A 16,442-nucleotide genomic window follows, 5' to 3' on the forward strand; every position below is an offset into this window, starting at 1 on the left:
GTTTCATATCACGCAACTAAAGACGATTTTTTATTGCAAGAGGCCGCGGTTCTTTTCTTAGAATGTTTCCAACGGACCACCACATATCATTGACATGGGCACATTTTAACTTCTTTTCTTTTATTTTAAAGGAACATCTCAATGTGATGGTTCATATACCTCTGTACCAAAAGAAGAACAAACGTTCTGTTTGGAGTCCAAGTATATTAGTTAAAACCACTGGGGCTTCAAACATACAAAACAATCTTGTATTTTACACAGCTGCATTACTAAGAGCAAGCTATTTCAAGCCATTTCGAATCACTGGGCACAGATTGACCGTTACATAACACCATGAAGACTGGTGCATACTCCTCTCTTACCGCACGCATGCATAAACTACCAATGCACTAAAACAGCTAAGAATTGTTCACATACAAAGCTAATGTAGTGGGCACTGGACATGGTGCCGAGACTGCATTTGACGGAATAAATTAGAATTTCAGATTAATACACCCACAAATTCCATACACCCGAATAACATGTGATTAGGGATGATGGAAAGGGTTAAAAATTTCAATGTGAAATGATATTAATACCTTGAATAAGACAGTATTAAAGAAACAGTACTGAAAAATCACAAATACTTAATCTTAATATATTTCATTAAATCTAATTAGAGAGAAACAATAATAGAATACCTGCCTAATTATCAGTCACATGTATAATATATACAACACCCTCACTTAATATTCGTCATCAAATATCATTCTCTTTAATATAAAAAGACAGGACTGCGATACAACAGGAAAAAATAAAAAATAAACTTTCTATAATGATGAAAACACATTTGTAAATCCAAGATTCCAATTGTGTCCCTGCTATCGATGCTTCCCATATATGTTTAACCCCAAAGCTACAATTACATGACCAGTTACATCCTACGTCATGATAAAGTGAATACTCTTTATTATGGTGTCGGAATCACACAAGGAGAAAAATGCGACAACAAAAAAATACTACTATAAAAAACTTTTAACAGGAATTTGTGTCTAGAGATGATCTGTAAGGTGGAATGGATCATTGCTCCAGACATTCCGTCATGACATTATTTCTTTAAACAAACAAAATCATTCATGTAGCATTAGGGTTTTATTCACAGTTCATAACTCCTCAGGCATTCTGTCACACACACGCACACACAAAAGAATCAATCACTCGCTCAATGAGACATACTGCCACCTAATCAGAGAAGGAATGGCGGAAATTTTATGAAGATATGCTTCAAAATCATTCACTATGCCCTGGCAATCAATTCAGTGTGTGTGTGTGTCTGTGTGTGTGTGTGTGTGTTTTTTTTTAAGGGTAGCTCATTCCTAGAACATTCCTAGTTCTTCGTGCAATAATGACATGTAAAGTTCATTCCATTAGGAGCGCACAATGCCCAACATGGAATACTACCCATCATGTGATACACATTCACAAGGTCAAAAGAAAATTCCTCAAATATACCAACATATTCAAAGATCACAGACAAAATGGCACTGAGCACAATATTAAAAGGACCCCATACTGATTCATATTAGCCTACATGCATTGCCGTGTAGATGCTTCCTTTAAAAAAATATTCTCAATTATTTCTCCTTGTAAGAGGGGATCAAGAAGGGGAAAATTTCAAATTACAATAGTCTTGTCTTTTAGAAATTTCAATTGTTTTTTTTTGTTTCAATATAATATACATATATATATATAAATCTGTCTCTGCCACAGGTTGTAGGCACCAACATGCTTTGTTAGTGTTCTAAACATTCCACCTGTAGAAAGTAGTCCATTTAAAGAGTGCCCATTTCCCTAGATCCATGATGGGACAATACAGACAAAAAAAATGAGTCCATTAGTGGCGTCGCTCAGAGAACAAGTTTCTTGGGCTGTTCCCAAGTGAATTCAGAACGTCCAAAATGGCCAAAGGTAGCGGTCTTTCGGTAGATGGGTTTCTTCAGATCAAGAGCCCTGTGGAGGAGATCAAGGAATGTATTTTCTTTGATTAAAAGGTACTTTCGATACATCAGCAAAGTCATCCTTAAAAGTTTTACGGGCACTATTAAAAATAACAGAAATAATTGATTTCTGAAGAAGAAAAAATTATAATACCTGCAGCAAATTCTGTATCATGATTTCAATGAAAAATTGCCAAATTGATATAGAAAGTACAACCCATAACAAAAGTAATCATTGAAGTCTCTAAATTGGCAACTCAGAGAGAAATTTATAATCACTATTTTCGAGTAGAAATGTGATTAATATTTTTCCTTCCTTGACACCGTTTCTTTTACTCTACACATCAACAACAAAATGTTAAACTATGAAAAAGTGAAAATTAGCAAAAATTGTTTGAGGAAGAAAAGCTTATTCAAATTATTAAGAATTTTCGAAAACTTAACTGTTTTGGGTTAATGCAACACGCATTTACAGAACTCATTCTGACATGAAACTAGGACTTCAGGGTGGACTTACTTGACAATTGCACCAGGCCTGAGGTCAAAGTTGGTCTTCACGATACGCAGGAGTTCCTTCTCCGAGTATTCCGATGTGCCGTAGTGGAAAACAGTGATGGAGAGAGGCTCTGAGATACCGATGGAATATGCAACCTAGAGGGAAAAATTAAGGAGACGAGAATGAAAAAACTAATCTAGAGCCCCTGATAATAGACATTCTGAATATCGATTGTTACATTTTTATTTGGTGGGTAAAAGAACACTGTCTTGTAAATGTGTAAAATATAATTTGTTACCAAAATTCCCATTTTTTCAATTCTGCATTACAGGTTTGGTTACATTTTTTTTTTTTTTTCTTGGACATCTGTTTATCATTTTCAAAGCTCCTCTACTGTTGTGTTTACAGTTTACACAACGGTCATACCAATAAAAAACTGAAACCAAATTAACAATTGAATGGACAAAAAAGAAATTATATCCCCCCAACGCCATGAATCGGTCAGCTTTGAAGTTGGTTTGGCGATGTGACTCAAGGTATTTAAATGATCACCCAATGAACCCGATTGCAATACCAACCTGGACTAAGACACGCTTGCACAGTTGAGCCTTGACCAGAGACTTGGCCACCCAGCGGGCAGCGTAGGCGGCTGACCTGTCCACCTTAGAGAAGTCCTTGCCAGAGAAAGCTCCTCCGCCATGGGCGCCCCACCCTCCGTAGGTATCGACGATGATCTTCCTGCCGGTGAGTCCGGCGTCGCCCTTGGGGCCACCGATGAGGAAAGAACCCGAGGGGTTGAGATGGTAGACGGTGTTCTCGTCTAGGTACTTCTTGGGGATGACCACGTCGATGACCTGTTCCCTGAGAAGCTTCTGGAGGTCCGGGAGGGTGATGTCTTCAGAGTGCTGAGTGGAGATGACGATGGTGTGGACGCGCAGGGGTACGCAGGCTCCTCTGTCCATTTTGTACTCGACGGTAACCTGGTGGAAAGAACAAAATACAAAATGTTTGTCCCCACACGGTTTTACTTAATAAACATTCCCTCCCCATAGTATAGTTGTGTATGGTAAGTTTTTGTTTTTTTATTAAAAAACGGCTGCAACCACCACCACTACTGTTATCATCTCGTTCTGTCCATTTATGATTTTCTCTCGAAGTACTCTGTATTTTAAAATCGGTCTATGAAAAGTGACCTTTAAAGATTCTAAACCAAATATTACATGATTGTTCTGATTATACAACAGAATTTTCTCATGCAGTGCAAGTACAAAATTAGTACTTGACATCGGGCTCCTCTCAATTGGAATTCTAATACCCGAACTTTGACATAAATCTTGACCATGTTTGCTGTTTTCAGGGTAACCTGATGATTGCCAAGGGTTTATTTGTCAAAGATATAAAGTTGAAGTGGAAACCAGGCTTTCTTTTAGGTTCAGAATTAGGGTATGGTTTTTGGTCAAGGGTTGAAGTTCGGAATTCACTTTGAGGTAGGACATGTATCGTGTTTCACAAAGATCCTAAGTCGAGCTTAACCTCCAAGTTGGACTTAAAAGTCATGGAGAGCCATTTGTAGCCTTAAAATAAAATATATTCAAAAGCGAAAACTGAAGTATTTTAGACTTTTTATAAATTCCACATCAAGAACATATAACATCCTTGATGATAGAAAATATGAATGATTTGAATCAACATTCTATGCCTTTTGCAATAACTTTTACAAAATATTTTCATAGAAGCTAACAGCACTTCATAATTGTTAAGTTCAACTTAGAGATAAGTTCAACTTAGGATCTTTGTGAAACACCCCCCATGCGTTGTACAACCATACCTGTGATTTGCAGTCGGGACGTAGCCTCCTATCTCCGCCATGCCTGATTTCAGCCAGCTTTTGTGTAAGAGCATGAGCTAGGACACATGTTAGGGGCATGCATTCCTCCGTCTCGTCACTGGCATAACCGAACATCAATCCCTGCAAGAGAGACAAAGACCAGGTCAAATCATAGGTAACAATAAAAACAAATTAAAGAGCTACATTTTAAGTATGCACATGTTTATACAAAGGGATGATGAAGCAGCCTTACAAAGTACCACTATTACCCTAGCTTGCTCCATCCTCATTCTGTTAACATCTTAACATATTTTATGTTTTTACCTTAAAAATGCCAGGTTATTTTGGGGCTCTCTCAGCCAGAGGCAGAGCTGCCAACCTCCAGAACAGAAAATCAGTAATCACAAGGCTCAAAATCAGTAATTTGGGGTATAAATCAGTAATTTCTTATGCGGCGCTATGAATCTAAAAAAACGACACGCCAACACTGCGCGGACGCATGATTATCTGAAATTTTTGGTGATTTTACTCACACAAAGATGTTAAGTATTGAATTTCAGGTCATCACAACACAGTTTATCATGAAAAATGGCTCCTATTCACAGCACTCGCTACGATAAATCATATTTAATTCATTAAAAAAAAAAAAAAAAAAAAAAAAAATCTTTTTTTTTTTTTTTTTTTTTAAATCCGTAATTTGAGACAACATTCCGTAATGGTCGTTAATTTCCGTACCAATTACGGAAAATCCGTACTAGTTGGCAGCTCTGCAGAGGGGATGGATTTTACCCCCCCCCCCCCCCCCTTCTTGGATTTTGCCCATCATTTATTAATTTACATATAGAAAAATGCCAAATACTTCAAAAAAATTGGATGTTGTACTCGGATGGCTTCCTTAGGCCTCGTAACAATCCACACCCTAAAGAGAAGGAGCTTGGGGGTGGGGGTTTGGGGAGAAAAAAATTTAAAAAAATTACCTGATCACCAGCACCTATATCATCCTCAGCCTTTCCGACATGAACTGAGTTTGCAATCTCTCGGGCCTGCTGTTCAATGGCTACTAGAACATTGCAAGTATCATAGTCGAAACCTGAAGGGGAGAAGTGAGAAGAATGTTTGTTGCTATGTCAGTATAGAGGGCGGTGGATGGAGTGAAGGGTTTACGCAAACGAACTGTTAAATATACAAGCAACATGAAAAAAAGAAAACGTTCATTGTAATCAATTTTGACAAATTAATACAGTCCAGATACCCTGACACTGGCTTCCACCCTAAGACGGAGTTAGATATAAATGTTCCTGATGAAAACCTGTTCACAGAAACTCCACACTTTTTATTTCTTGCATCTAATATTTAGCATCATCGCTGCTTAATCAGATAAAACTCCAGCAAGCTTTTGATGTTGTTAAGAGCAGCTGTACTCTGCATAACCCCCTTTAAAAAAAAATCAAAATACATTAACAATTTGACTTTTGAAGACTCGACTTGCTTGTTGTTTTTAAATAAAATGACGAGGTCAATCCTTGTAAAACTGTTGGTTGTAATGTAAGAGGATAGATCTCAAGACATTTATTTTTTTCTTGATGCATAACACAGGTCTATTAAAGGGCGTTGGAGGTTACCTCCCCAAACAAGATGATCATAACAACTACTAGCACCCTCGCTGATGTATATCGTTTCTAAAATAAGTCTTACCTTGAGAAGAATCATCATACCCTATAGCTTTGATGGCATCCCTGACACAGGTCTGGTAATCTACATGGGCGTTAGAGGTCACCTCTCCGAACACCATGATCATACCTGTCTTTGAGGCACATTCTGGATAAAAAGAACAAAACAAAATGGTGCAAATCAGAAAAATTTGATGCCAAAACTAGATGACATAATTTCTGTAGAGACAAATTGTGAGTGTAAAGGGCGGTCCCGTGCAATGTATCCCTTATGATTTATCTTTCAATTTATTTCCTCCAAAATGGAGGGGGAAAAGAAGTAATTGCTTGATATGACCATTGAATGATTTCTTTTTAATTTTGGTACCATTAATGTGTGTGTGTGTAATTGGGTTTTTACAGACGTGTATCAATCAGATATGATTATCAATGGTAAGTCAAGAGAATTTTACATTTTGGGGGGAAATAAATGAAGAAAATCCAATATGTCTTACAGAACCAATTGCATGCAATTGCCCGAAATCAATTTTCTTTTACAACAATTCTTTGGAGCTTATAACCACGCATTTAATATGTAACTATTTAATATGAAACATATCCGGATATACAACATAAAACAAACTATTCATTTATGGATTTACTGCATAAAACAAACTGGTAATATATAGTATATCAACAACAAAATTGGATGTAGTTCAAAGTATTAACTTAAAAAATAAACAAGCTGCTCCGTACGACAGCAATCAATGACTGAAATAATGAGTCTGTTTGACTGCTGGTATGGCTAAGATTGATTCATTGGTTTATCTTTTACTTTAACAGCCTTAACAAGTAAACCACATATAGAATATGAATTTCATACAGCTGTTGCATTATATGGATCCATATTATCCTAATTTGGGCTATTTTTACGCTGAATCATTACCATAAACTACAGGTAGTAATTTAATATGCACGGATTGTATTGACATTGTACTACTGAGTGATTTTACCGAGCAGCAATACCACTCAAAGCAAACAAGTACAAATAATAAATCTCCCCATGTTTGCACAGTTACCTGTACCCACACCTTTTTTAACATATCCATCACGAAGCACCTGCTGAGCGACAGATAAAAATAAGATAAAACAACATTTGCCTTTTTCAGATGTAATAAAGTATTTGTATGCTACACCATAGACATGTACAATGTATTTTCATTTGCACAAGATTTTTGTTTCAAATACTGCAAAAAAGCCAGTAGCGGTATATGTTTGTTAATTTTATTTCATCATTTGTAATAAGCTCAGGATAAAAAAATGAGCTCTCTCTTTCTGTTTCTCTGTGTCTCTGCCTTTCTCCTCTCCTTATCTCTCTCTGTCTCTGTCTTTTCCTTTTTTATTAGCAAGATACCCTTTCAAGACTTGTGAATACAATTCATAAAATATCAATACTTTTTGACACGTCCTTCACATGAGTACGTATCACCATAGTAGAGACAAATATTTGGAGTTGAAGGCGTGATTTGTTTCAACAGATTCGCAGAGTTATGCGTATGTGAGGTAAAGTACATACAGGTATACTTAAAGGGGAAGTCCACCCTGAAATTAAGTTAGTTTTAGGAGTAGAAAAATGAGAGAAACAAGTCAGTGAAAGTTTGAGCAAATTCCGATTAAAAATAAGGAAGTTAGGATTTTTGAAGTTGTGATCAATCAAACACAAATTGGCAACTCTATGACATATCATGTGAGTTCAACTTCCATTTGCTCAGTACTAAAAAAATCTAAAATTTTCATTTTCCCTCAAGAAAAATTTCAACCATACATGCACCCTAAATAAAATAATTGCAAATATGTTTCTATACTCCCCCTGCAAGGAACAAATATATGTTCCGGCATCAATAACGAAGAAAACATGATTTTATGGAATATTATGCACAAAGCAAATGAAGGAGAGCTCGTATAATAAGTCACAGAGTTGCCAATTTGTATTTGATTGATCACAACTTCAATAATTCATAACTTTCTTATTTTCATTCAGAATTTGCTCAAACTTTCACTCACCTGATTTTCTTATTATTCTGTCTCTATCGAAACAAACTTATTTTGGGGGTGGACTTTCCCTTTAAACATCTGTTGGAACCTAGCCAAACCATATTTCCACTCTCACAAAAGTGATCAGATGTTGCATCATCATTCAAAATACTGCTGTCAATCGCATGATATGATTTAAAGATGACGAAATCAGTTGCATGGGATTTCTACCATCTGGCTTACATATGGTGAATCAAAACAGTTACGGTCAGGAAAAAATAAATTACGATGCCAGCCTGGGGAATATCTGAAATACAGGATTCTACTACCTCATAACATGATCAGACATTGAATTTGTTTAGGAGCTATTAAAGGTACTATGTCCCTTTTGTAGCCAACCTCACATTCTGGAGAACTTTGCAGGAATTATGAATATGTCATGTATGTCCTATCTGCGAAATTTAAACGTTAGCAGTGTCCTCATATTTAAATTATGCAAGGAAACCTGCTAGACTTCACTGTCAGACACTATTGAGTGACTGACTGGCTTTTTTTCTTCTTTGGTTAACATACATGAAAAGAGTTGTAAAGGGTACATGAGCATTTGTCTACATCAATAACCCACTTCTTGTGATGGCCAAGATTAAACTGATTGAATCTTTGCGCAGCATAAAACGTATTACCATTCGGTACAATTATCTGAAAATCAAGACTATTACTTTTGGGCTCTATAGCCCTAAAGTCGATTTGACAACTAATAGTCGTTATTTTCCCACTTGAAGACATTTTCAAGCCCCACCTTTTTTAGGGAAGTTCTAAATTAGTATTATCTTTCAAATGCAGTTGGAATTTAACTTTTTCATTTTTTGGCCTGCAAATGGGACATAATACCTTTAAATAGACAACTACAAGCCTTTTATTAAGTCAAAGCAGACCGGGAGCCAAATATCTGAAAAAGCGGCTCCCGGTCCTTATTTTTTTTAGAGAACCGGGAGCCGTTTTCCAGGACCAGGAGCCGTTTCGAGAATTGATGAAAATATGTACCGTTTTCTTTTAAATTATTTGTTAAACGTTACCTTTTATTTATACATACGGTAGTTTAATTTCTAGTTTAAATTTTGAGCACTCTAATATTAAATCACTCATACCTTAGATAAATCTGTCATTTGTAGTTGTTGTAGTTCATGTTTGATACTATTTTCATGCCGTTAAATGTCAAAAATTTAAAAATGTTGGGAAGGGGGAATTAAATTATTTCTATAAAAAAAATATTTAAGAAAAACCAGATCTATAATGACAATGCAGAGCTTCCAACCTGTCGCTTTCAAAAAAACATATTATTCAGCTTGAAAAAACATATTTTAGGTGAAAAAAAAAGATTATGCCTGTTTTACGTTTTTTTGTTATTTTCCCTATAAAATGCTATTGCATTCATGTTTCTTTGAATAAAAACGCATTTAATCATTGAGAACGACCGACCTGTCACTTAAAAAAATAAAATAAAAAAAAAAAAATAATAATAATAATATAATAATAATTAGAAAATTAAAAAAAAAAGATTTGTTAAATATTTTTATCTATTTTATCAGAAAAGTCCATTATTCAAAACATCACAGAATTTTAGTCAATGATTACGAGGGCCGCTGAATCAAGGCAAGTCTGGAGTTGCAATCAACTTTGTACATAAAGTCAACGCATCAGCAGATCCGGTGTTTTGATTTTCATTTGCTTTTTTGAAGATACCATTACATTCGAAGGGCATGCGATAGGCAAAAAAACTGGTAACAAAATCGCTGATTTCTTGATTTTTAGCGCTATTTTGATGAAACTGTTTCTTAAAACTGAGTTTAACCCCCGTGAGCTTTGGAAATATGGCTCCGATTCCGCATTTTTGACAGCAAAATTTGGCTTTTCGGATGGATTTTTGGAAGTTACATCGAGACTTTCTTGTACTGACACTGTGTGTGTACTGCAGTACAGCACTGATGTCATTTGTGTGTGTATGCATGGCCTGGGCTGGGGAAATGCGCTCGTCTTTGAGTGGTGTACATCCCCTGTATTGTGTGCTCCGTTCTCCGCTAGGAGTAGGAAATAGCGGCCGCTCGTATTCGTGCTGCAATTGTTTCTGGGCGATTTTAATTAGGATTCTCATTATAATGATTTGTTAGGGTTCATTCAGTCCACGTTTAACTTGTATCAAGTAAGTTTTTGTCACATTTGTGAACATTTAGTGCTAGACATGTGGAAGTTTATGAAACAGAAAATGTTAATTCTCCCAGACCGGGCGCCAGAAATAAAAAATGACCGGCGCCCGGTACTCATTTTCCCCGTCTTACCGGGCGCCAAAAGTCAGGGACCGTAGGGTAAAAATCGCCCGGCGCCCGGTTAATAAAAGGCTTGGACAACTATATCATATGTAGCTTACACTTCGTTTTATTTTCTCTTTTTAATACTGGCATGACATTGCATTTTAGTTTAATATAACTACCGGTATTGTGTGGTCGTGTGTTATTACAAAAAATAAACTTGATTAAGAGAAGTTTATTCTAGATCCTTTATAATACCGGACATGACATTGCAATTTAGTCCAATGCAAATGTTAATTGAGAGGTCATGTGTTGTAAGTCTTGTTACTATAAGCACATTCTAGACCAATATTGTTTACCCTCAAAAACAAAAGTTGACAATGAGATGATGCATCAGTCTCTTTAGCTCGACATGACTCAGCAAAACACATCTTAGAACATGAAAACACAAGACCATATTGGAATGGAGGAAGGGCTTGTGGCAGAATAACTATAAAATGCAAGTCATAATAACTTTTGATTGTGACAAAACCCTTGTGGGTGTTTTAAACAGCTGTTCCCAATGTGGTTCTGTCATCATCTTTCATATGCTTATGCAATCTCAAATGTATTTCTGGAACCAGATAACCCCTGTATTAAGCCTATGGCAATGAGTGAATGAGGTAGTTGGCATGTTGAAGCACACAGGTTAAAGGTCAAACAAGGTTAATGAACTTACCACACGCGACCCTTGCATTGGGGTCAATAGCAAGATGGGCATCCAGGACGGCATCACTGACTTGATCACAGATTTTGTCTGGAAAGAAAAGAGAAAAAATAAGGAATGCAAAATAAATAAAAGCTTTACTTCATGATTTCAGCTAATGAATGAAGTGCTACAAATTTAATGTCAATCACATAGGGATACCAGATACATAATTAGCCTGCAAAATGATGCATACATAGAGCCCATAGGCAATGTATAGGTTATAAAGAGGTCAGAAATGGGATGGGGTTGGGGCCTATGATCAAGAAGCATGATCTGAGGCAATAGTCTGAAAGCTGGCAACTGTGAACACCGATATAAAAAGTTGGAGCAAAACATGATCCACTAATAGCAGAGTTGAAAAAGATCTCGGCCAAATTCATGAAGTTCATCTCACATGAAGTACTTCAACAATGCTACCTTTATCATGTCTTTCCGGCTTCATGGTTTCAATGCGGGGAAAGAGATGAAAATAAATCATACAACAATAAAGCCTACAAAAGAGCAATGGTTCAATAACTACAAAAGAGCAATGGTTCATTAACTACAAAAATGTTAACCCTACAGGAAATCTCTTCCCAATATTTAATCCTGCAAAAGCTTTTGAGAACAACTGATTAGTTTATCAAAATCCATGTTGATGTTGTTGTGGCTAGACTGGTTAATTGCCTTTAATACTTATTAATTTATATTTTGTTTTACTTGTGGTACATTTGCACATAATATTAAGTCGGGAAACGCAATGCAGAGATGTAGAAGATACAGCTAAGTTATGGAAAGTACATCATCATCATCAGCAACCGCAGCTGCAGGAGTGACCCACGTGCATCGGGTCAAATGGGCCTCCTCCTGAGTACCACATTCCACGAAGGGTATCACACACACACACACATCATCTTCCCAGTCACTGGACAATAGCAACAGAAAGATACAGGATGCCAGGCTGGCTGGTGAAGGGTTCAGGCAAAGTGAAGAGAAAACAGGAGAGCTCAAAGTGAACGGAAAGAAAGAAGAAAGACACAAAAATGGATGTTGGGCAAACGAGACAAACAGATGCACATGACCATACAGTTCTTGAGGAGAAGGGACGGACAAGTTTGAAAGAGGCAGAGCTAATTCGCTTTCTGAGAATCGAGGAAGGTTAAAGATGTAGAGAAGTATTAGACGTCTCAAGGCTACGATTGCATTTTTTAAAGATGCAGTCTTAAAGTCACCTTGTAACGGTGAAGACAAAACCATACAACAAGTAACTTAAACAATGACTCCACAGTTTGTGTTTGTGAATAATACTGGGACCAGTTGTATGCAAATTGCCATCAAACAATTCAAGCCTGTATGTACACAAGCGATTCCCTGAATTATTTACGCACTGGATTATCTCTCTCCTAGTGCAGTCATTAGGTGGTCCCTTGGCAGAAGGCGTATCCACAAGAGTCCCGACAGATGGAAAACATACTGCCCACACCGATGATGAACATTTGGCTGTTCCTGGCTGTTCTGGTTATGTGCAATAGAGATGCAGAATCTAAGGGAAAGCCGGCCACCTATTTGTTGATTTCTTTCACATGTGTAATTCCCTGGACTTAAGAAAAATATCAACATTGCACATTGCCGCATCACAACCCATTAATACTATCGGTAATTCTTTGACTTTGAGAAAAACAAGACATCAAGATGTTGAAAGAGAACACAATGCTGCCCACACCCAGAGACCTTTGTGGGGGAGGTACACAGGGCAACAAAGCAAAGCTAAACCCTTACTGGTGCAGAGGAATCAATAAAAGATCCCAACCCCTTTTTACTTTCAATACATGGGTCTGGCTGGATCTATGACTTTGCAAAATACTCCAGTACTCTGCTGAGGCATTCAAACCATGCAAACAACGCACTCACTGCCTATTCTTTAGCAGTAAAGCTGCTATCCTTTCAAGCTCAACTTTAAACTGCCTCACTGGTCACAACATCTAATTGATCTGCCTATTTTGGACGAATATATGGCTTCTATCGATTTCCAATCGAGCATAATTTTATGTTGCTAAACATATTCTAGATTGCTTTCGTCAGTTCAGAAAATCTAACGGTTATTTTTTCCCCTCTTTAGGGTGACTTGCATCTCATACAAATAACATCACAAGATGGTCTGTACACACTAAAATACAAGCAAATGAACTTTGCTTTAATTGTTCTTCTATAGGTCAATTTACACTCTTTAAAAAAAAAAATTAAAAATACAAAACATTGCGACATCTTTGCTGGCTCAGCAGTTCTGAAAGTAGGTCCGATGTCAGCTTAAAGTTGATAAACGTCATACCCATGGTTTCGTATTTGTAAATATATGCTTTGCTTTTTTAGAAAACGCCAACGTCAATGACTAATCGTTAATAGACGAGTTTGATTGCGCAGCATACTTTTTGTTTACATTTTTTTAAACTTAGCTTGGCAGGTGGCCAAGAAGTTAAAGTTCAACCACTGTTTGTTTTCATCTATTAAAATACAAATCATAAACTGTTCAAACAAAGCCACGTTGTTGATATTATTTCAGATATACTGTAGGCGACTACAAAATCAATCAACTTTAATAATAACTTGTTATCACAAATTTTTCAAATATGAAGTGGTTGTTCATGTACATGTATACATCAATTTGAATATCCATCAAAAATGACCAATGCAATTTTTCTGTATGAGTAAGTATTAGGTATTCATTTCTTTTCAAACTGTTTTTAACATAACTCGTTTCCTAAAACAATTCTGGAAGGTTAAATGCATCATGTATGAGTGCATTTCGAAGTCGAATGGAAGGCCCACCTCTCAAAACGCCCCCTCTAAAATATAAAATTTCCTCAAAAATAATGTCACGATATGCCTCTATTCAAGATCTCTTTTCTTCCTTTGAATTTGGCAAAACCTTCTTTTTAGTTTTTAATTCTCTTGTCAGTTCACTCTTTATCTTTCTGTCACAATCTACAAATAAACCACCCACTTTTCTTTAGAGTATACCAAGAAAAAGACCTGGTAATCCTCTAAGGTGACTAACCATGCCAAGACAAATATTTTTTGCTGAGCCAGCATTTTTTGGTAAGCCATCTTATCGTCTTTATCCCATCTGGTAGGGCCTTATTTCATCCTCATTAGTTGATGTTTGAACTGAGCGGAAGGTGCCTTTGACCAAAGGTGTCTAAAGCACGTTCATAGAACTTACAACACAGAACTACGGAGTACATGTGATGTCTTAAAGCAGGTTTTTATGTATATTTTGAAGGGTTGAAAGGTCACATAGAACCACTTTAAACCAGATTGCATTATCTTATTACCTTTTTCTTGGTGATATTAAACAATGATCATTCACTGTGTTTGCACTTCTACTTAGAGAAACCCAATGAGAATAGTTGTGGGAGGTAAAACCGGGGCTGCCAAAAGTCCAATCAGTTTATGATCTAACCTTCTACAATGTTTACAAAGTTTGGAATGATTCCAGCTCAGCACGGCATGAATTTAGCTATTTATTTTACTGCAGTCTTTATTGATTCTTGTGCTTTACTATGAAGACTCAGTGATAAACTGATAACTGATGACGTTTCATTTTCAAGTAGTGACACAGGCACATGTCTCCCAAAGGGGGAGGGGTAAGCATAATAGCTGTATAATCAATAATTTGTTCTTTCAAGAACAAGCACATGCAAGTTTCCCTTATCAGAACAAAAGAAGAATTGCAGGAGCCAAGAGAGATTTCACACCTGGAAGCTCCAAGCAAGGTTTAGAAATAAAAGTATAATACGTCACAAAATATAAGGGGGTGTGTCTCCGTACTCTAGAAGATGCGTGCATGAACATCCAGAAAAATCCAGAAAAAACAACATCGTTTAGGACAAAAACCTCTTGGCTCAACCCAAAATTTATAGTTGAAAGATGTTAACTTCAGTACCCAACTAACTTTGCTCCACACATATTGGACACCTGCAAGTTGTATCCTGTGCCAATACACATTTTCCACTTAGACTTTTAGAAATATTTGACTTCAAACATATTTTTTTTGAAAATTATTGCAGAAATGTGTCTTACATGTACACAACATCCTCTTGCAAATTATGATACAATTTACTGGAAAGTAAAATTTTGCCATGAAAATTTGGTGGACAAAAAGGTAAATTCAAGCATCGAAAAAGAAAAATACTTTGGAGCGGTAAGCGATTCGTACATATTGAAAGCTCCAAAAGTATTTTTAAACTGAATTCAAGGATATCAAAAAATATCAGAGAACACAGATTTAGACCTATATTTGGTTGTGATCAACAAGAAAAATAAACATCTGAATAGAAATGTGAATAGAGATTCTAGATCTACGACTATCAGAATTAGTATTTAATATACCGTAGTCTCTGAGGAACCCTTCCTTTCTGCCTATTCAATTTTCTAATATTAAACACTGAGTGAGAGATCTATTCCTAAGATTTCAAACAAATATATTTAGTGCTGTTTTTGTCACCTTGAATACCTTCCTTTTTTGATTTTCTGGAAGCTTTTACAACCATTTTACACATTTGTTCACATAGACTAGACTACTTCAACAATCCAAACATTCATTTTACTTGAAAAGGATCAACATTACCTTAAATCTGTCCCGATCATTTATTGAATTTGATATTATTGCAGAAGTCTTAATAGCAGAATAAGAACAATAATTCTTTTTCTTTGGGATTTTACCTAATATTTACTGGTTATGTGTTCATCATGACATGATCATGTTGTTGTTTGGTCGTCAAAAGTGTGGACAATTTTTTTTCTTCTAATAATCAGATAATAATCACTGATGCATGAGCATTAGGAGTTGATCATGTTGATAAAGATATAAATAAAAGATTGAATACATAACAAAATATGGATGGGCAACAACATGCAAAATCCACACACAATCATGACAATAAACATGTGCACATGATGTACATTGCATCATTGAATTGAACTTGTACTTACAGTCAATGACTTGCGCATGCGCCTTAAACGTAAACACACGACACATGACTGCATTGTGATTGCCAATGCATGCACATGCACTGAACTGTGAACGGGCTCGCCAAGGCAGCTAGCTCGCTAAGCGTACGCGTACGGTACGTGAGCATGCATTGAATTGGGGAATGCAGCGCAGTAACCGGGAATTTCGGATGAGCCGGTCTCTCTAGCGCGCAAAAATCACTTCATTTTCGACTTTAGAAGCCTTGCTCACCTGGATGTCCCTCTCCTACGGATTCAGATGTGAAGAGGAAGGTGTCTCCCTCGGCTACGGATGAGTTGTGGTTTTCTTGAGCCATTTTGGTGGAATTACAAGATGAGCTTGCAGCGAAAGAACGAGCGACCGTACTTCTCTCTTCGAATGCTATCGTGTAAAAGAGACAGACCAAAGAATTACG

General features: G+C 36.6%; 1 protein-coding gene across 1 annotated transcript; it reads right to left on the reverse strand.

Moving 5' to 3' along the window:
- Positions 1-1,428: 1,428 nt before the first annotated feature.
- On the reverse strand, positions 1,429-16,413 carry LOC548618 (methionine adenosyltransferase). Its single transcript, NM_001123501.1, is given in 8 exon segments — positions 1,429-1,989; positions 2,494-2,627; positions 3,051-3,452; positions 4,301-4,441; positions 5,278-5,390; positions 5,996-6,118; positions 11,008-11,085; positions 16,259-16,413. Coding segments are annotated over 8 exon segments (1,179 nt in total). The 5' UTR covers positions 16,344-16,413; the 3' UTR covers positions 1,429-1,886.
- Between the last annotated feature and the right edge of the window lie 29 nt (positions 16,414-16,442).

This window comes from Strongylocentrotus purpuratus, unplaced genomic scaffold (assembly GCF_000002235.5).
Source record: "Strongylocentrotus purpuratus isolate Spur 01 unplaced genomic scaffold, Spur_5.0 spur5_scaffold_10, whole genome shotgun sequence".
NCBI lineage: Eukaryota > Metazoa > Echinodermata > Echinoidea > Camarodonta > Strongylocentrotidae > Strongylocentrotus > Strongylocentrotus purpuratus.